Raw genomic sequence first — 23017 nt, forward strand, 5'->3', positions numbered from 1 at the left:
AGGGTAGTGGTTGTCATGAATTGAATTTTTATTAATTTTTAAGCCACATTTTTATGATAGAGCTTTTAGTTCTTGGTCGTTTTTAACTATATTTTTAACCCGATGAAGGATGTCAAGTCACTGGACGTCTGGATCTGAAGTTATGAGAGAAACTGAAGCTGAGCAAACATGAGCGGCGACTCAGCTGCAGCCCAACAGCATCCCAGAAATACAGATTTTTAATGTGAACTGCTTTCAGGGTTCCTGCACATGGTAAGTGACAGAATTTCCAAAGTCTTCAGTGACTTTTTAAGGACCCATAATAAAATGTTCATTTCAGAAAATCCCTTAACTGTGTCTGCTGCACGTGGCTCAGTTAACACACTTGTTAACATACGCTGCCACACTTTGTCAAATACACGTGTAACATCTTAAAACTTTCAATGATTTTTCAAATTACGAGACTTTTCCAGGCCTGGAAAATGAGACTGTAAAAGGTTTTCTGTGACTGTAGGAATCCTGTGCTTCACTCAGTGTTTTTACTGGTTTAAATCAGAGGGTCAGTTTGTTTTGCAGAGGAGGAGACCTGTGTGAATAATTCAGCTCCTGGTAAAAACCTGCTGAACGATGAACACTGAAGGAACTCTGACCAGCAGAAACTGACTGCAATCACAGCATTGCTTCGTCTTCTGTTACTGTTTTGATTGATCGACCACTAGTGACAGAAAATTACGTAATGTAAGTTCAATCCACTAACCAATATCACATATTCATTTCCCTACAGATGGACTACTCACAAACTCAAGTGTGACTCACCTGAAGATGGCCAGGCTGAGTGACCACAGCACTAACGGGCGCCGCAGGTTTAACTTGGGCCTCTCCCTCATGAAGTGCTGACCACCAAATACGAGCGCAGCATACAGGCCACAGAACATGAATGCTTTGCTCCTGTGGACCAGAAAAACAGACCATAATATCACATTGATTAGCACTACTGAACACAAGAGAATAGACTTTATTACCTGAGAACAAGCACATGCAGCATGAAATGAATACCCAGCACCTCACACTGATGTGATGCACCTGCAGCTTTGTGGGAAATGTTGTTGATTTTACTCAAACAGTTAAAGTGATTTAGAGACAAATCATTATTTAACATAAAAAATGAGCCAAAAGGAAGAAATTTTAGAATGAATATTGCTTTCATTTATGTGGAATAACCTGTTCTACATGAACCTCTGTCTGGTTCCAAAAACAGGAAGAAGCCGACTTCCTCTGACTGTGAAATCACCTCAGTCAGATCCTGAACCACTTGTGATTATACAGATGAAGCGCTGTTACGCAAGGACGTTACACAATTAGGGTGAACGCACCAGACAACTGCAAATAAAAACAAACATGACATGATGTGACTGTCTGCTCACTGGGGCCATAGTGAGGTGAGCACATGAACACATGTATGAGCGTTTTATAAACCCATCCTTCATCCTCATCCTCATTTATAATCACAGCAAAGGATTAACAGATTAGTCGCTGACACAGTGACCATTCAGACTGCCAGCTCTGAGTGATGAGGTAATTTTGACCGGGCACTGCTGCGCCTGGCTCGTCAGCAACAACCGATATCATTTTAATCACAGCTGAAAATGAGCACAGAGAAAACAAGGTGGACTCCTGCGCTCAGAATACTGAGCGATGGAGAAGATCATGTGTGAGCGTGACAGAAACAGCCACACCTGACTTTATAAAGCCCAGACTCCATGTGTGCATCACATCTGTGCATGTGTCGGAGGTGGAGTGGGAATACACCAGATGACTAATCCAGATTGGCACAATACATATTAGTCAGAGTAGATGCTGCTGCTTGACCCAGTTAATGCTGCAGGATCTTCTGACGGCTGTTCCCACTTCATTCATGAAAAACCTGCATGAAGCAAAAGCCAAGTACGAGCTGATAATATCTGAAGTATTTAAAAAGGCTGCAACTAGCCATCGCTTCTGTTTTTGATTGAACAGCTGCTTATTTAATTTGGTTATATGACTGTTCGGGTTCAACAGTGAGGACTGTCTGACTGCACAGGACAGGTCAAATGACACGGCGGGCGACACACCTGCCTGATCAGGCAAGTGAAAACTAAAAGATTAAACATCTTTTCTCTGGAGCAGATGGTGGAAATATCTCACTCCCTCCTCCTCTCTGTTGAGATGCCTACGTACAGTACCAGTCTGGCACTTGCAAGAAAATGGCGGCGGGTAAAGACAATGTTTATGAGCTGAAGCACAAGGGAGCATTTCAATCATCCTGGAAACAGGAGTTTATTCTGGTGGCGTTAAAGGATGTGGGAGAAACTCCAACTATGACTTGTGCAGTTTGCCACAAGTTTGGGGTGTGGCGGGTGAAACGGTTTATTTTTCAAAGGCATGTCAAGTTCTCAATCACCCTGAAGTGGCATAACAAGAGCTGTTCAGTCTTTGTTGTTATTTGATTACAGGATTGCAACAGTATGAGATTTTCACTGTACGATAACTGTCTCAAAAATTATTGTGGTTTCACGGTATCAACCATTTTGTTAATAGAAGTTTATGTACAAAGTCTCCTCTCTAGAAATTCACTAACATAAAGTTGAGATTTTCCGTCCAGTTGCTTTTTTCCCCCCAATATCGTAAATAAGCAAATGTATACGGTATGATAACCATCAACTTTTACATCACTGTATACCTTGAGACCTATGTATCGCTGCAGCGCTATGTGATAACTGCTAATGCATAAAACAATTAGCACAGCTGCAGGTAAGAACTGACAACGAATGGGCAGATTTCAAAAACCCAAAGATATTTAGTTTTTAATGACAATCAGTCCCTCCAGAAAATCGTGACCTTGCGATCACAATAATTAACGCAAATTCAATGAAAGTCTTAAATATTTGCAGGGGCTTGCAATTTTTCAAAAGCGCATGCGACATCATTTGAAACGTCATCAGACGCGTCATCAAATGTGCTAATGGAACTGCAGTGTGGAGAAACGCTCAGTATTGACAACAGAATGTGCACTGTGTAAAAACAGACAATATGTGTTGAATGTATTAAATGTTATGTTTACAGAAAGTGTAACTGACATGTTGTACAGTCACACTGTCTGGTTTGAGAGCGACAATATTCACTCAGGATATTTTGCAGCGTTATTGGAGACCATGTTTCGAAACTAATTAAATATAAAATAAAATAAAAAATCACTCTTTTTTTCTCCTTTTGTCATTAGCCGCAATTTCACGCAAAAAAAAAATTTAAAAAAAAAAAAAATCACAGAAAAATGCTGCAATTTTTTTCCCCCCGCAAGATAAAGATGCACATGCGTTGGTGTGTTTACTCATGTGTGAACAGGAATCTGTTTAAAAGACAAGTTCCACTCCCCCGTCATTACAAACATTCTTTTGGGTCACATTTTTATCATTAAGCTAAAATGTAATTGCATAGTGTCTTAATTACTCAAAATATAAGGTGACTAAAAACACAACCATATTTTCAGTTTCACCCTCCAAACTGAGCCTGGCAGCCGGTTTAAGAGTCAGTGTTGCGCCCTGCATCACCTGCATCACTAATATGAGACTAGATATCATCTTAGATTTTGGATATTGTAATATCATAAGTGTCTTTTCCTGGTGTTAAAAGCTGCATTACAGTAAAGTGACCAATCTACCTGTGACTGTGACTGAATAAATATTTTGTCACAGTCAACCCTACAATATCCTCCTCACAAATATTGTGACATTTCATTTTCTCCATGTCGCCCAGCCCTACTTCTGATGTGCATTTTAATAGATTAAATGACACCAAAAGAGGCACTTGAACGCCCCCTACATAAACATCCACAAAGCACCGCCTGACAATGACCCTTCATTCAGTCATTTTCTTTGTTAAACTGTTGTGAATCAAACACGATAAATCAACATGAAGCATATAAACATTGTAGTAAACATTGTAGTATTACAAGCAGCTGACAGGGTTACCTTGGGTCATGTTTTCATCTGTTACACAACACATGATGTCAGACAGACAGGGTTTGTGTGTGTGTGTCAGTGACAGGTGATACAGGTCAGGTAGTAAGGCACGTGTCTGAGCGCTCAGCCTCAGGTGTGGCTGTGGGCTGTTTACAAACTGTGAGTGAAAAGAGGAATCTGACACTATAAATTCCCACAGCCTCAATAACAGTATAGTAATGTTTTTATTTAATCCAACCTGCAGTCTGAAACCCAAAGACACTCAGTTTCCTTCATATGTGACCACACAAAGCATCAAAACCTCACATTAGAGAAGCAGGAGCCATCAAACGTTGAAAAATGAGTGAAACAATAAATCAGTTGTCAAAATGTCACTGATTATTTAACTACGTGTTTCAGCTCTAAACTCTACCTATTCTTATATTTTCGTCTCTTATGACTGATTAAGTTACATTAGCTACAACCAGCCACAGTTACCTAGCGTCACTACAAACAGACCAGTACCAGGAGTTTTGAGACAAACATAAATAATAAAAATAAACATTTCTGGGAAAGTTCCATTTTTGTTGTTTTTTGTTTTGCTACCATGAGATCTACTGGGTAGCAGCGGTGGGGTCAAAAAAATTTATATAGCATAGTATTGCGATATTTTAGTGTGGCAATATCGTACTGTGACACAGACCTGGGTACAGATATTTTTATCATATAAATTATTAATATTACAAATACAAATTAAACTTTTGGTAGTCTACTAGAGTTTCACTGCTCCATACTTTGCGTTTTCAGTTTACCAGATACATTTTGCTACAATAAAAACTTACTGATCGGGGTTCAACGCTAAGGTTGTTTTTCACTTGCCCAGTCGGGCAAGTTGGTCAGAGATCTACTTGCCCGAAGTCAGTTTTTACTTGCCCTATAAAAACTGTTTAATTTAAGCGGCTATCAAATAACAAAGACTGCAGTTATTTTTATGTTATGTAATCTTTATTCACACTGTATTTATTAATTAAAACAACATATGTCATGTATTGTAGCTTAATTCCTACACAAAAATGACAGTGTCAGGGCTTAAAGTGAAAAATTTGTCAATCGTTCTCCGTCTATAATTTTGCGCCCTACTTGAGCCATGCCCACCTCTATTTATTTTCACCCCCCTCTCCAGTTCTGCTGTATTAACACCGGGTTTAATATACTTTGCTTCCATCTCTCTGCCCTGCTCTACTCTACTTCAACGCTACTTAGCTCTCTCTCTACTCTACCAGTAGACTACCACATCCACCTGTTGCACAAAACGCACACAGCAGTGTTTCCCCTAGGATGGAGTTGTAGCAGCGGAGGTGAAGCACACGCATGAAAAATAATTTTCACATGCGTGAAACTTTTTTGTATGCTTGCAAAGCACAGCCTGCTGGGATGTTTCTGTGTATCTACTGGCACCAGAAGGGCTCTTTAGGACTAAGTACATACAGTACATGTGTGCACAGTATGAGCAAGTGAAATGTCTGTCTAGCTTACATATGACATGTCTCAAGATTTAGGAACATACAATTTTATTGAATATAATAAAGTAAAAAGTCACTTGACATGCTGCTGTTTTGTGCTATGACCTATTTAAGTGCTTGAAGTTGTTATTTACGTGACAACGCCTGAATGCAACACAAGCTCTGCATGAGTGCTGTGCTGAGCTGCTGTGCGAGCAGCGTGTCTGTCTGTGCGTAACAGCAGTCTGTTGGTTATTTACACACTGTCCATTTCAATAACTTTGTCAGCTGACAAACTGCACCGGGCTCGGGGTCAGGTTTGGTCAGGAAAATGCGGCCCGAGCCGCTCTAGCGTGCTCACCTGTGTGTGTGGCGGAACTCCGCCGTGCGCGATACAGAGAGCAGAGGAGCATTGTTAACGCGTGACCATGTAGAGACAGAAATGACACGATGACGATGAAATAATATGTTGTTATGTTATTATATGAAGCGTCCGTCACGCAAAATAATATCAGTGGGGGCTGTGGGCAGGACATTGTTACACAGCTGTGCCTGTGACTTCAGGCAGAGAGACCGCTGCATCAGAGCCAAAGGAGCACGTTTTAAAATACATTTATTTTATCAATTAGTTATTAACTTTTACTATTTTTAGCAACTTGCCCGATCGGGCAAGTGAGTTGTTAGTTTACATGCCCGACCGTGAGTTTTACTTGCCCCGGGCAATCGGGCAATCCTTATTGTTGAGCCCTGCAGATGAACGAATACAACCATGATATCATATGATCTATATCATCTAATAAGACAGTTTTCCTTTAGAGACATAATTTGCAGTTGCAGAAAGGTAATAAATCGCAATTTATCGCAGTGTCTTTTATCCCAATACTCAGCATATTGCAACACATTTAAAATCATAATAATATTGTATCACGACTTTTGTATCGCAATAACATCATATATCATACTGTGACACAGACCTGAGTGTTGATTTTTTTACTATATAAATTATTAATATTACAAATACAATTTAAACTTTTGGTAGCCTACTAGAGTAACATAATAAATTGCTTTTTCAGTTTACCAGATACACTTTGCTGCAATAAAAACTTACTGATGAACAAATAAAAAACTTTGTAAACATCTATATTATCTAATGAGACAGAGTTTTCCTTTGGAGAAATAATTTGCAGCTGGAAAAAGGTAATAAATCGCAATATATCGCAGTATATTTTATCCCAATACTCAGCATATTGCAATATATTTAAAACTGCAATAATATCGTATCGCAACTTCTGTATCATGATAATATCGTATCGTTGGGTGATTCTCACCCCCACTGGGCAGGATGTTTTCCTCTTTGATCTTTGGCATTTTTCTACTCCAACTTCTTATTTATCGTTAATCAACTGAAACAGCTAGCTGCCAAAATGTTTAATGAACGATTAATAAAAAACCCTGCAGATTAAAGAAAATATCTGCAGCATTAGTTTTGTGGAAAAACATGTTTATATTCCTCAAAGCGGAATGTGGTATCAGTAAAGTTATCAGCTGCTCTATAGTGATACTGTACGTCAGAAACAACAATGATAAAGTTTCAAGTACAGGTCAGGAGGAAGAGGAGGAGTGAAGAGTATTAACAGCACATTATTCTGTTCGATGAATCTGATGTGATCCATGAAGCAGCTGTCTGAAGTACAACAGTGTGTCTTCACAGTGACGCTACATGACGACAGAAGGAATGCTGAAGCAGATCCAAACACAACACGAAGCGTCCGTGCTGTTACTCTCATGCTACTCTTTAAAATGTGTCTACATGGTTCATGCTGTGTGCACAGCGTGCAGCTCCAGGCCGCCGGCGAGGAGGGAATGCACTTTTACCCCCTGAGCTTTACGGGACTTCATGTGACAGCTCTGGTAACAGAAACACAGCTGTATTTAGTTTCTGTCTTGCACAGCCTCGTGGACGTGAGGCTAAAAAATGTGGTCCTACCAGGTTTCCCTTTGACTGAGGGACGGATCACTTCCTATGTGCAACAGATTTTACTGGACAGTGAAGAAGGAGTTTATGTGAGCTGAGACTGAACCATTTCAGAATCAGAATCTGATGATTAGGTTTTCATATATAAGGAATGTTATGTGGTGTTTAGGAGCGTTTACAGGAAACATTAATGTAGAATATAATATATAAAAAAAGTACAATGTAAGAGTTTGAAATGTAAGAGCTCGTCAGGGATGTGGGGCGATGATCACCAGAGGATCCATGACAGGATATCATCACGATGCTTAAATCACGATACAATATTATTGATATTTTAAATATGATGATATATGCTGAGCATTGCAATAAAACACGTTGCGATATATTGTGATTTATTTCCTTTTTTCAACTGTAAATTATGTCCCCAAAGGAAAACTGTCAGCATCCACTTTAACTTATAAGATAAGATCAGCTCACCTCAGACAAGCCTGCATGTTTCTGATATTGCTGTAATGATGAAATGATATGTTTTGGTGGTTTGAGTTGAAGGTGTGAGAAAGAATAGTATCAGTAACATTGTTAACACTGTGCTACATTACAGAGAAATACAAACCGTACTAATGAACCTTCATTAATATAGGCCTGTATTTTATCTCCAAGTGCACGTCACACACTGAGCGAGCCGCCTGTTAATGACGCTGTGGGCTAATGGGCATGTAGCTACTTCCATGTTTCACATGATACGTCATGTTTGTAGTCGACCAATGAAGATGAGTTTACATATCACCTTGGGTTCGTCCTTCACCTTCTCAAAATGATCCCACACTTTGGATTTCCTGCCCGACATGTTATTAACTAGCCTGTGGAATAACCGCAGGTACCAGCCCTGGAGATTAACCTGACTCCTGTCTGACTGCTGAGTGTGGACACTTCCTGTGCCTGTCCTTTCAAAGTAAAGTCACACATGCTCCAGTCATATAGGTTTGGATTTATTCTGACGAGGTGCAGCTCCTCACAGAGTTTCACATTTGTTAGTTGTTGTTTTTTTCTGTGACTAAGCGACCAATGAAATCTTGCTGACGAATGACCTTTCTGGTCGTTTTGTTCACTGTCAGGGGTCAGACCTGATATTTCCAGCTGAAAGAAAGGTAATAAATCACAAGTTAAGGCAATACTCAGCATATTGCAAAAAGTTTAAGATCACAGTAACATTTTATCTTGACTGAACTATCGTGATAATATCGTATCGTGGATCCTCTGGTGAACTCATCCCTAATTCCTGCCTAGCCCTTGTATCTTAATCGGTTACACTGCAGGATGTATATTCTTTAAATGTTTACATATATATACATATATGTATATATACGTATATATGTATACATATATGTATATATATGTATACGTATATGTATATATATTAGGGGTAGGAATCATCAGGGGATAGGGCTGGGCGATATGACCAAACTCTCATATCACGCTAGAGGTCATTTCATATCCTGATAACGACACATATATAGATAGATATGGCACATTTTAATCCAATGAATAAAAAGTTGCCCGCACCTCTGCTCAACACTGAGGCTGCACCACCATATAAACTCGTTATGTTACTGTAAGCACCGTAAAAGCTTCGCGAATTAAAAAGCCAAGAAGAGTAATTTATCAATGTGATCCGTGCAAAAGATGGACAGACTCCAAATGATGAAAAATATCGCCGTACAAAGTGTAATTTGCGTCACAACGACATAAACGATGGACATTTTTCTCTCGTCACACGATAAATATCGACGTATCGCTCAGCCCATGATATTATCGCCAAGTCATGATACGATTATTATTACGATTTTAAACATGTTGTGATATGCTGAGTATTGTGATAAAATATATTGCAATTTATTATCTTTTTTTAAACTGTAAATTACGTCTCCAGAGGATAACTTTGTCCACATCTTTTTATCCAGTAAAAGTACGTTCAGTCTGTTTATTTCTGTGGCAGAAAAATGTGACTGATTATATTATTCTAGTAGGGTACTGAAAGTTGTATTTCTAATATTAATAATTTATTAAATAAAAAAAAAAGATAGATGGCATAGTGACGACACCATATTGTCACAAAAATATCGTGATACTATGCTGTATTGGTTTTCCCCACTGCTTGCAGGAATGTGCATAAACACGTGCTTTATATGAATCTAGGTGACAACATTTATTTTATGTTTTTGGTGCATACACACAAAGCTATACTTATTGATGATGCATGTAACCAGCTGTTAAATGCAGTTTAAATGAGGATCCAGTCTGACCTATGGGAGCACAGACGGAGTCACATCCTCAAGGACGTTTGAATTAAAGCGGTAAAATGAGATTCATCGTGTCTCCAGCTCGCTCTGCTGTTATGTGGCGCATTAAGGTGCAGAATGCATCACAGTGAAGGAGGAAGATGTGGAGAGATTACAGTGCACCGGCCGGTCCGCATGGCGAGCAGCCCGACAGGACATGAGGTGCAGGCAGGAGCAGGAGCAGCAGCAGGAGGAGGAGGAGCAGGAGGAGGAGGAGGGAGCCGACATTTTATCATGTGTACCGGGAGCTCCTCTTCCTCCTGTGAACTCACCAGTTTTCTTGCATCCACTCCAGAGCCCGTCTCTCGTCGAAACGCCTCTCGAAGTCGTACTCGGCCAGCAGCGGATGGACCTGACTCTCGTTCATTTTCTGTCCGCTTTTCTTCCGCCGCAGGAACCAGAACTTTGTGGACGGTTTGTTGAGGGGTTAATAAACGTGACCGGGCCGAACCGGCTGAGTGGCGGGACACGGTCCGACCTCTGCTCCGTTATCCGGCTGACGTTAGCGGGGTTATCAGCGGCTGCAGTCCGGGGCGACGGGAGGATGATGAGGTACCAGCAGATGCACTTCCCTCTGTCTGCCTCTCACTTTCCTCTCCCGGAGAGCTGGCTAAAATAAAGACGAGTCATTTCCGGTTTGGACTTTCAAAATAAAATGCGTGGCCGCTATGACGCAGCAGATGAGTGTGGGACCTGTTTATGAGCAGCCTGTGATGCTGGTTGTCAGAGTCACTGCAGCTCAGGGGCCACACACAGTCTGGTCTGATCACAGCAGTAAAACCACTGCAGGATATCCTGTAAATAACAAAACAAAATCGGGGAGTGCAGCAAAATGCCGCCTACCTACTTTTGTTTATACAGAATGTGCCTTTTTCGGGGCAATGGGGGGCGTGAGCAAGTAACAAAACGTGTAGCTCAGCGTGTGACGTAAACAGTGACGTGGGAGGGAAGCCGCGGCTGGTCAGTCCTTCGGTGATTCTCTCATAAGTCGGCCCGTCCTTCACCGTCCCCGTCATCTGACGGTTAATGGCCTCTTCGTTTGCGAGGACAAGGAGGGCGCGCAATTCCTTGTCTCCCCAGTTGCTCATCTTTACAGTGTCTGTCAGGTTTGTGTTTCCCTCTTGCTACTAGCTGCTCGCTAATTCCTGCTATCAGCTGTTTCCTGTTCCTGTATCCACCGCCAGTGGCTCGCACGTGCGGCGTCAACAGCTCCTCCCACAAGTCATCAACAGCTCCTCCCACAAGTCATCAACAGCTCCTCCCACAAGTCATCAACAGCCCCTCCCACAAGTCATCAACAGCTCCTCCCACAAGTCATCAACAGCTCCTCCCACAAGTCTTCAACAGCCCCTCACACAAGTCATCAACAGCCCCTCCCACAAGTCATCAACAGCTCCTCCCACAAGTCATCAACAGCTCCTCCCACAAGTCATCAACAGCTCCTCCCACAAGTCTTCAACAGCCCCTCACACAAGTCATCAACAGCTCCTCCCACAAGTCTTCAACAGCTCCTCCCACAAGTCATCAACAGCTCCTCCCACAAGTCATCAACAGCTCCTCCCGTTGCAGAAGGCCGCCTCAGTCTGTTTAAACTAAAAGGGTTCCACCAATATGTCTACCCTACGAGGAGGAAAATTGGGCACCTCAGATCAACTCACCAATCCGGCTCTGTGTGTCTAAACGCTCGCAGCTTGCCGGCAAAACGGCCCAACATTCACCGAAAATCTGGCAGTGTGAAAGGAGCTATTATTGGTTTCAGATGTCACTTTCCAAGCGCCTGATTTCAGCGACTACAGAGACCATGCTCTCAGAGGAATAAATGTAGTTCCCACACTACGTCTCTCTGTCTCTGTCTTTAACATATGACCATAACAAGAATGCATTGCTCTTTCAGAGAGCTGCATTCTGGTCAAGTTGAAAAACATCGAGGCAACATCTGAACAAAAATGGCAAACATCTGCTGAAGCTTCTCGAATGTGGGGAGTATTGTTTATCCGTTCATTTTTGGAATTTCCAAAACACAACAAGCTCTTTAAAGAAATGCTTTGGGGCTTTGTTGACTTCTCATTTCTGACATTTTACAGATTAAATAAGTTAAGTCATAAACTACTGAGGAAAATGAAAATTATCATATTGTTGCAATCCTAAATTTTATTGTGAAGGTAGAGGCTATCGCTTCCGGTTCCTCGCGCTGTCACTGTGCAGTTTGACGCAGTGGGAGCACGTTCTCTTCCCTCTGCTCCTCCAGCGTGCAGTGATGGAGGCGCAGGGGGCGGGGCTTGGCTGTGACGTTGGATCATCTGTTGGGAGTGTCTCACTGATCCCTCCCAGTGAGTCCAGTCTGAGCCCAGTGTACACCAGTATCACACACACACTCATAACTGGGACTGTCATGCTTCAGATTTTTTTAATCTCATGTGTTTAAAATGTTATTTATTGTTTATTTTGTTTAATCTTAATTATTATTTTCTGTCCTTCCTATGTCGTCCATGATTAATCTGATGTATCGACTGGTGATGGAAATATTAATTACTTGCAGTTAAATCTTGATTAAAGCCGTCTATCTGTGTGTAAGACATGAACACATGTTCCTTATCTTTACCTGCCAACTACATGTGCAGTCATGATATCTGTGATTGCTTAAACTGGTCCAAAGGGAGAGAGTCACATTACATTTGCAGCAGTGAGGTGTGCAGTTATGTAAGAGTCCTGATAGCACAGCTGCACACATCTGTTAGCTCACTGCTGTGACGGAGCAGCAGTGACACAATCAGTGAGGATTATCAGCAGGGCAAAGGTAACGCTCAGATCTCAGGTTCACTGTGTTGAGCAACTGATTTGTGGTGATTTGATCCATGTGCACAGATTAAACAAAATGTCATCCATAAGGCAGGTCCTCCATCATCACCTGAGCTCACTGTAAACTGGTGATATGCATATACAGCTGTCTTTAATGTCAAGTCTCAATTTAAAAAGAAAATTCTTTTGTTTTATTGTACTACATTTACCAACCATCCATCCATCCATTTTCATCCGCTTATCCAAAGCCGGGTCTCGGGGGCAGCAGGCTGGGCAAAGCACCACAGACGTCCCTCTCCCCAGCAACACTCTCCAGCTCCTCCTGGAGGACCCCGAGGTGTTCCCAGACCAGATGAGATATGTAATCCCTCCAGTGTGTCCTGGGTCTGCCCCGGGGCCTCCTACCAGCTGGACGTGCCCAGAACACCTCCAGCATCTGATCAGGATCCACCGCCCAGGAGGATCCTGATCAGATGCCCGAGCCACCTCAACTGACCCCTTTCGACGCAAAGGAGCAGCGGCTCTACTCCGAGCTCCCTCCAGATGTCTGACTCCTCCCCCTATCTCTAAGGCTGAGCCCAGACACCCTACAGAGGAAACTCATTTCAGACGCTTGTATCTGTGACCTCATTCTTTCAGTCACTACCCAGAGCTCATGACCATAGGTGAGGGTTGGGATGCAGATGGACCAGGAAATGGAAAGCTCTGGCTCAGCTCCCTCTGAACCACGACGGACCAGCACAGCACCCGCATCACTGCAGAAGCCACACTGACCCGCCGATCCATCTCACGCTCCATTCAACCCTCACCCCTTAGTCTCTATAAATTCTACATTCAGTGAATGTAGAGTCTGTAGGCAAACCCTGGAGATCTTACCTCTGGAAGAAGAGCAGAAGAGCCCTGGTTTCCAGTTGTAGGCTGTTTGTAGTCCGCGTGATATTGACCAATCACGTTTGAGTCGGCTGCAGTTGTTGCCAGGTTAAACGCCCCGTGCGGTGAACTAACGAGGCGGAACATAATTGGCGTCACTACAATCTCTGAATCCATCGCAATGGTTCAGCATATTTACTTATATATAAACGGAAGTTGGAAACGGAAATTTGCCTCCTCCGCCCAAATCAAACCGGAATGCCAAAAAGTCGGGGGTCTGCCCCCAGAGACTGTATCGCCGTCTGCCAGAAGTCAGACGCCGAATACAGCCGATGGGTTCTGAGAATGACCCTCACTCGTGAACAAGACCCCAAGATACTTGAACTCCCTCGCTTGAGGCAGTAACTCTCCTCCAACCTGGAGAGGGCAAACCACTGGTTTCCAGCAGAGGACCATGACCTCAGACTTGGAGCTGACTCTCATCCCAACTGCTTCACACTCGGCTGCAAAACACTCCAGGTCATGCTGGAGGTCATGGTGTGATGGAGCCAACAGAGCCACATCACCTGCGAAAAGCAGGGATGTAATTCTGAGGTCCCAAACCGGACCCTTTCCTCCCCCCGGCTGCACCTTGAGATCCTGTCCATGAAGATCACAAACAAGATTGGTGACAAGGGACAACCTTGGCGGAGGCCAACACCCACTGAGAAAGTGGTCGACTTCACACCGAGTATGCGGACACAGCTCTCACTTTGGTCACACAGGGACCAAATGGCTCGTAGCAGCGAGCCTGGAACCCCGTACTCCCACAGTACCCCCCACAAGACCCCCAGAGGGACGTGGTTGTAAGCCTTCCCCAGGTCCACATTTACCACATGCACAAATAAAGAACTAGACCGAAGGTGTCAGCATCTAGACTTAAGACCTTCATTTAAAAAAAGTGTCCTGAGAAACACCAGACTTATGTCAATCAATCAATCAATCAAACTTTATTTATATAGCATTTTTCATACAAACAGAATGCAACACAAAGTGCTTCACACAATAGAAACAACACACACACACACACACACACACACACACACACACACACAAAGCAAAGACTGCAGTAGTAAAGACTGACTTAAACTTAAATCAGTCAGTAGGTAAATAAATACGTTAAAATGAATAAATAAGTAATGAAAATGCCAGCTAGAAAAACAGATTAAAAATAAAAACAATTGTATTTATTATTATTATTGCGTATTTATCTATTTATTTATTTTATTTTTATTAATCTAATAATAATAAATACAAAATAAAAAAAGACATAAAGTTTAATTCAAAGCCAGGCTAAAAAGGTCGGTCATGAGTTCGATTTGAAAAACCTCAGCATTCTCTGTGGCCCTCAGGCTGCTCCACAGACGTGGGCCCTAAATAATAAAGCAGATGAAATATGAACAAAATAATCAAATCACAGAATGATTAAAATGTAAAATGTCCATGACTCCTTTGAGAGTATTAATAACTTTAATCCTCGTAGTGAGGGAGCAGTCTCCTACTTTCACCACATTATACGAAGGCACACTGATGTCAGCACTGGAAATACAAACATAAAGGTTAAGAGTATAATCATTAGGTAATATCTTATTATCATTATTATATAGAATATTGTAAAATTCTGTTTTCTATAACCCTAATTTGAAAAAGATAACTATAGCTGTTAAATAAATGCAGTAAAGTGAATAAGACAATATTTCTCTGCAACATGTAGAAGCATAAAATAGTAATACACTAAAGTGAAATACAAGTATCTCAAATCTGTACCTGAGTTCAGTGCTTGACTGAACGTGTTGTTGCATTTCACGGCTGTTGTTTGAGTCACAAGGTTCAGATGTAAAGAGTGAACATTTAGTGCCATCTGCTGGACAAAGCATGAAGAGGCTCAGCTTGTAAATGTCTTCTGTTCTTCAGCTGCTGAGACAAAAGAGTCGGAGCGTTACTGTTTCCAAACAAGTCATTTATTTCTAACTGAAAGCAGCAGCCGTCAGATTGATCAACAAGAAGACTAAACTGCACTTCAGAGCTGACGTGGAGCAGCTGGAGGGGAGCAGGAGACTTACTGTGAGTCTGTGGAGTGAAAACAGCTCAAACGCAGACGTCCTTTCAGCCGCCGTCTGGACTCGACCTTTCTGCTGCTGCTGCTGCTGCACTTTGATCCACTTCCACCAAGGACTCAACCTCCATCTCTGCCTGTAACTCAACCTCCATCTCTGCCTGTAACACAACCTCCATCTCTGCCTGCAGCCGGCAGCCACCAGCACAATGCTGCAGATCTGGGTCGGACACAGCAGCACAAGGATCCCCAGATACCAGAGATATTTGTCATTCAGAAAGGGAAATACCTTTTTTTTCAGACATTTTTCAGAGGGTATCTATGAGTTTTATCAGTGGGTTAGGGTTAGGGTTCATGCGATGATGCTTTGGGCTGGTGTTGCAGCCAGCAGCACAGGGAACATATCACAGGTAGAGGGAAGAATGGATTCAGTTAAATTCTAGCAAAGTCTGGAAGCAAACATCACAGCATCCTAAGTGATCCTAAACACACCTCCAAATCCACAATGGATGACCTCAAGAGGAGCCAGCTGAAGGTTTTGCTATGGCCCTCACAGTCCATCAACCTAAACATCATTAAACATCTGTGGATAGAGCTCAAAGAGCAGAGCATGAAGACGTTCCAGGAATCTCACAGAAAGTTAGAAACCCTAACCCTTTTGCAGGAAGAATGGATGAAAATCCTCCGAACAAGAACTGAAAGACTCTTAAGCCTAGTTCACATTACACGATTTTCACCGTGATTTTGACGTCGCAGAGGATCTTGAGAGCCACCTTGGGTCGGAGGTGAGTTGGCAGATCGTCTGCCATGACGAGTCCTCATGTGTGAACAAGCCTATGAGCAAGTCGCCCCCTCATCTGTGACTGGGACTGGATATCTGGCATGCTAGAGAACTGGAGAAGTGTGACACGACTGACAAAGAGCATCAGCCAATGAGAGGCGGGATACGTCCCACGTCAACACGCAGGAGGACGGAAGAAATGTGAGGAGGACAAGCCGCAGGGTTGCCAGGTCCGCTTATTAGCTGCGACTTTGGGCTTGTTTTTTGTAAAGTCGCTTACAAATATTGGTAATCGTGGGTTGCGGTATTTGGTAGAGATGTACCGATACCACTTACACACTTCACATACTGATTCCAATCCCTGAACCGATACCGAGTACCAATCCAATACCAGCACGTAAAATAAAAATGGATGGGATATGAATTGTTGTATGTCTCAACTCCTAAAACTCTGTGTAAAATATTAAGGAATAAATACATAACAGTACAGTAGAATGCTTTTTAAACTCCGCTCTGTTTCCATTTTGTTTGCCTGTAGCGTGCGTATGCATAATGACGTGAGGCATTACGTGGTATCGGATTGCTCATAGGCTGTACTCACCAATACCCGATACCGCATTTTAGGCAGTATCGGAGGCATTTCCGATACTGGTATCGGTATCAGTACAGCTCTAGTATTTGGGCTTGTTTCTAAAGTGGAGCTGCTTATTTGGGCTTGCTCTCTAAACATCACCTCTCTATATATATATCCGTCACTTCTTTTGGGCTTGTTTCCATAGCTGTGGTTGCTTGTTCCTCTCCCAAGATCTGGCAACACTGACAAGCAACAACAACAAAGGCGGCATCCACAGGATCACATGGAGCGTGCTGTGTTTGGACCCAGGCCCTGGAGGCAGATCTGATTCAACACTGGGAAGAATATCCATGCCTTTACGATGTGTCGTCTCCAAGTTTGGTGACGTCACCACATTATCTGGGGCTCTGTTGGCGAGGGCTCGGTGGAGAAATCTTGTGGTGTGCACACACAGGTCGTAACGCAGTTGGCGAGACTCCTCATGACAGAAATACACGTCGCCAGGTATGAACACTCAAAAGACTACGATAGTCTCTGTGACACAAAATCAGGGTGAAAATCGTGAATGTGAACTAGGCTTTAGCTGGATGTTTTGAAGCTGTGATACTCAACACGTTCTCACTTTTAACCTCAACGCATATCGACATTTGGTCATGGACCTTCCACGTCCGCATGTGACGTCCAAGGTACCCTGGGTACGTTGGTGGATGACGTTCTGGGACACTGTGTCAAGTTATGCCTGTTACATGCATTGTCTTCTTTTAAAACACAACGCGCTCCCCGTGATCCTGTGGACAACGCCATTGTTGTTGTTGTTGCTTGCCGGCTTGTCAGTGTTGCCAGATCTTGGGAGAGAAACAAGCAACCAGGGCTATGGAAACTAGCCCAAAAGAAGTGACGGATATATATAGAGAACACGTGGTTGGGTTCAGGCAAAAAGAACAGGGTTTGGCTTTAGAATCTTAAGGGATGCAAACACCGCTCTCCCAGGTGAAGGTCGGTCTGTGATGTTTTGATGTCAACTCTATATTTTAAATATTGGCTCCACCTCCATCCAACTGGATTTGCATTGTAAGTGTTTAAAATACTCAAATAAAACAGCCTACACTTCCCAGAATCCAGCTCAGGACATGAATGAATATAAGAAGGTGGCATATAATTACAATATGGATAAATAGGAAGACAACAATATTAGACCAACAGTAAGAGTGATAAGTTAAGAGTCCTTCACATATGCTGAACCAGAAGATGTTGCAGTGTCTGTTCACAGGATGAACACAGCAGTCAAACTAGCAGCAGCAGCAGCAGCAGTATTACACCTGTTGTGTCTCACAGCAGTGATAGAGACAGAATGAAGGGATTACATGAGGACATATGGTGAAGACGGACAAATTAAGACTTCAAATCTGAATCCTGACAGTTACAGAAGATGCCTGCTACATAATGCTACTAAATCATACCTCTGAAATGACTTGCTTGTCTCATCCAAAGGGATTAATGCAGGAATTATAAGGAACACAACGGCTGTGACGTGCAGTGTACAGTCAGTTAGCTCTAATGCCTCAGGCAGGAAATGAGGCTGGCAGTTGAGACAAGCATGAACATGAACATACAGGCACGGCCATCAGAGCGCGGGGTAAAGAGAGAGACGGATTACAGAGGAAATGTCTGGGTACATTTCTCATCTGTCTGCACAGAACAGAACAGGAACCTTGAAGTTAACCAAAAGGTGTTGCTGTAAAACCTTAAGTTAACGCCTGAACCTGTCACAGCTCAACTTTCTGAGGTCATGTTTTTTATTTTGTTCTATTCACTCATGTTGTTTCCTGTTTTACTTTGAAGCTCACATTTTCTCTCGTTTCAGATCACATCACTTCCTGTCTGATTGTCTGTCCCGCCCTGATCAGCCTCACCTGTGTCTCCTTATCCTTCCTCTCACGTTCAGGGGGATAGACTTTTCACACACTGAGGAAGACACTTGTTGAAACCGGTCTGTGTGTTTAACCGTCTGTACCAGTGACGTATTAAAAGTTGCCAACGAAGGAGTGTTGCTGGCTTTTTCTTCTTTTTCTAACCCTTGTTCTGTTGCCGAGCACCTACAGACTTTTTTCTGCTTTTTTTCAGAGTGCGTGTTGTCTTTCTTCATTGATTTATACGAACAGTGCCTGAGCACAGCCTGACATTGTAGCCTACTTAAGTAGACGTACGGTATGTGAGTAAATGTAGGATACATATTGTTGTTTTCCACCACCGGATAACTTTAAAAACCTTAAAAAAAATAATAATAACATTTAGACACTGGCCTCTATGTTTATCTGAAAACAAAATATGTTCTTTATTTTTCAGCTTTGTCCTGTGTCTGCTAATATGCTAACCAAGGCTAGCTGGCTTTAAGCAGGGCTAGTTTATCTGCCAACTTCTTCTTTCTCCATGACATTAAGATTGCCTTAACGTCATATAACTAACTTAGTTTCTAAGAAGTTAGAGTTTTTTGTTTGTTTGTTTGTTTTTAATTTCAGGAAACCAGAAAAAAGGTGGGTAAACAAGCCTCGGCTAAAGCTAACCCACCAGCTAGCCTCAATTAGCTGGAATTTCATCAGAGGCTGTAGAGACAGCAGTAGCTGCTAGCCTTCTCTGCTAGCTAGCTTTTAGCAGGACAAGGTTATCTGGTGTTATTTCTCTCCTTTATTATTTGTTTTTGCATATGTCTAGTTGATCAAACTCCATTGTCGGAGATGTTGGAGCTTAAAAATTGATTTTTAAATTTTAGGAAACTTGAAAAAAGTGAGTAGGCTTAATTAGCTACAGGTAAGCTAACTCACCAGCTAGCCTCAAGTACCTTTAATTTAATTAACTCTAAATATTACATGCTTTTTTCCTCAGACACATTTTTATTGCATAATAGTGGTTAAAAAGAGACGTCAAAAGTCTATTTTGACTAAATATATAGTGAGGCTACTCTATTGTGTTTTTGTAGGGCAGCTCATTCATGCATTTCCTCAGAGTGTTTCCTGACTTTATTAACATTCAGGTCACAGTGATATGAAGATGAGTTCATTATCCCACATAAACAACAGCCAGGCTGTTACACTCCAGAGGACAATGAGATGAAACTCATGGACATCTCAAGGCGTCCTCACATTACTTTAATCACACAAGGAATGTATTTATTTCCCCATGGAAATAATCAGTGTCATTACTATCAGGAAGCACCTGAATAGAGTGTGTGCAGAATTTCAGAGGGAACTGTCACCTTCAAACCAAATCTCTATGTTACAGCTAATACATATATTATATATTTAAATATATGTATTGTTTCAGAGAAGCTAAGGGATTTTCTTTATTATGTAGCCTACAAACAAGGTTCGAGCAGTGGTAGGATGCAAAATGTGTTTAAATATATGTCTTCTGCACTCTGACATATTTCTTCAAGGCTTTCTAAATTGGAAACTTTCTATTTCTCTGTCTTTCCTCAAAACCACACGACATCTTAGTTGGAGTTTGGTTTTTCCTTGTTTTACAATTCTTGCAAATTGTTTTTTCAACTCTGCTACCAGTAGTGGAAGAAAGTTAAGACAGCAAAAATACTTTGTTAATAAATGTCCTGCATTCAAAATCTTACTCAAGTAAAATTACAAAAGTATCAGCATCAAAGTTCTGTTGAGTGTGTAAGATTTAAGGGATTAAGTGGCTTCTAATGGTGCAGGACTGCAGACTGCAACCAGCTCAAACTTCTCCCTGTTAGAATTCCTTCAGCTGGTTTTTTACCAGGAGCCGAGGTATCCACAGAGGTCTCCTCCTCTCAGGCCAAAAACAGGCCCGGTGATTTAAACTGGTAAAATTTTGATTAAAGCAGTTTCATGTTATCAATCAGTGTTTCTCTGATGCTGTTCAGCTCATCAGGATGGGCTGCTAGCTCAACACCTGCTAATGTTTTAGCTGCTAAACCTTTTTTCTCTGATAGCTTAACATCCAGACATTCAGCAGGTTTTTAGCGGGAGCTGAATTATCCGCAAAGGTCTATTACAATCCAAACAAACGGACCCATTGATTTAAACTGGTAGAAACAGTGAATAAAGTGTCATATTACAAATCAGACGTTGCTTGATGCAGATGTGCTTCTAATCACAGTGGCCAACACAAAAATCAGGAAAACACAAATAGCCTTATCTTGAACCAGTGTTTGGTTTGTCCTTTCTGAGCTACTGTAGAAACACGGTGGTGCAACGTAGCAGACCCGTGGAGGAGGACCAAGCGGCAACCTCTGAGACTGACAAATGAAGCCAAGTCGTTAGTGCCAAAAGCTGCAGTTCCTCTAACGGCCACTTGAGGCTGACTACAAAGCAGAGTCAATCCCCACGCGGTAAAATACCCAACTTTACAGCAGAAATAAACATGTTTACAGCCTGATACAAAAAAGGTTTTGGTCTCCTTAGCTAGCTTCAACATTCATGACTGTACAGGGGTGAATTTTTATATAACTCACCCGTTTACATTTATTAAGGCCCAGAGTTATATATATTTACGGGAGTGGCCACTTGAGTGACAAGCTGTCTGTGAGGCGTCGGTAGATCCACCCCACGTTCCTCCTCAGCTCCACCCTCTCGTCCACATATGGTCACTTCTGGCTCCAAAAAACCAAGATGGCAACTGCATAAATGCTAAACTCAGGGCTTCAAAATGACAGTCCACAAACCAGTGGTTGACGTCACGGTAGCTGCGTCCATTACTGATACAGTATATGATGAGGACTCACTTCCTCTGTAGATATATGGGCCGTGCACATGCTGCGTCTTTAACCACCTGGAAAAGGCAAGGTTTTGAGCCAGCTTCCAAGAGTGTGGTGACAGGTTGTATCTGAGGTTGCTAAGCAATCTTAAAGGGATAGTGCACCCAAAAATGTAAATTCAGCCATTATCTACTCACCCATATGCCGAGGGAGGCTCAGGTGAAGTTTTAGAGTCCTCACATCACTTGCAGAGATCCAAGGGGAGAGGAGGTAGCAACACAACTCCACCTAATGGAGGCTGATGGCGCCCCAGATTCAAACACATCACTGAAACCACATGAAGGCGGTGCCCATGTCTCACGGTCTACAGAGCTACAGGCTACAATGAGGCTAAAAACAGAGTTCAGATGAGGTTTTTCCAAACAACTTTTTATGTCGGGGCTTCAGGACACTTGGATCACTACGGACGAGCAGTATGGAGATATTTTGTGGTTTCAATGATGTGTTTTTGGACGTTTGAATCTGGGGCGCCGTCAGCCTCCATTAGGTGGAGTTGTGTTGCTACCTCCTCTCCGATATCTGTCGGCTGTGATTGGTTTGCAATGTGACTTCTGTCTGACTGTTGAGTGTGGACACTTCCTGTGTCTGTCCTTTCACATTAAGGTTTTGATTTATTTTGACAAGGCGCAGCTCCTAAAAGAATTTCACGTTTTTGTTTGTCTTGCCGACTAATGACTAACATTTGGTCTATCAGGGGGCAGCCCTGACAGCAACTAATCATGTCTTTCTTTATACATATATAGGCCCTATAGGATAGATAGATAGATAGATAGATAGATAGATAGATAGATAGATAGATAGATAGATAGATAGATAGATATCGGTTCATCATTTGGGCAAATAATCGGCATGTCGGCCGATTCCTATATTTCACTTAAAGACGATATCTGACGATACTGATGAGTAAATGTCGCCTACTTTACTTTGAGCCAGTGAATCAGACCAACTTGAACCTGCAAGTAATGAAGTGGTGTTGATGAAGAGGAGGCAGAGACTGGGCATGCCCAGCCCGGTGGGTAGGGAGGGAGAGAGGGAGGGAGAGGAGGCTGGATGGGAGAAGACGAAGACAGAGAGTGGAAGAGTTGAGATGTGTGAGAGCTGAGGCGGACACTAAAACACCGAGGATCTGTCCCTTTTCTCCGCATCACGTCTGTTCCCACCTGACGTGAAACAGACCGCCCTCTTCCTCCCTAATTTCATCCCTTCACACGACACACACTCACACACACTCACACACACACACACACACACACACACGGATCTGGAGGGAGCGGATAAATGTGGACCGCAGTGTCTCATTTGCAGCATCTCATCATCAGTGGGAGACAGACGCTGCT

General features: G+C 42.5%; 1 protein-coding gene across 1 annotated transcript in view; it reads right to left on the minus strand.

The window, feature by feature from the left end:
• LOC125880397 (elongation of very long chain fatty acids protein 6-like) overlaps positions 1-10367 on the minus strand; it is a 31681-nt gene extending 21314 nt beyond the window's left edge. Inside the window, exons 1-2 of the mRNA XM_049562821.1 lie at positions 10045-10367; positions 796-927 (exon numbers count right to left, since the gene is read on the minus strand). Of these exons, the coding sequence (XP_049418778.1) occupies positions 796-927; positions 10045-10139 (227 nt within the window). The 5' untranslated portion in view covers positions 10140-10367. The remainder of the gene's footprint in view (positions 1-795; positions 928-10044) is intronic.
• Positions 10368-23017: the final 12650 nt, after the last annotated feature.

This window comes from Epinephelus fuscoguttatus, linkage group LG20 (genome assembly GCF_011397635.1).
Source record: "Epinephelus fuscoguttatus linkage group LG20, E.fuscoguttatus.final_Chr_v1".
NCBI lineage: Eukaryota > Metazoa > Chordata > Actinopteri > Perciformes > Serranidae > Epinephelus > Epinephelus fuscoguttatus.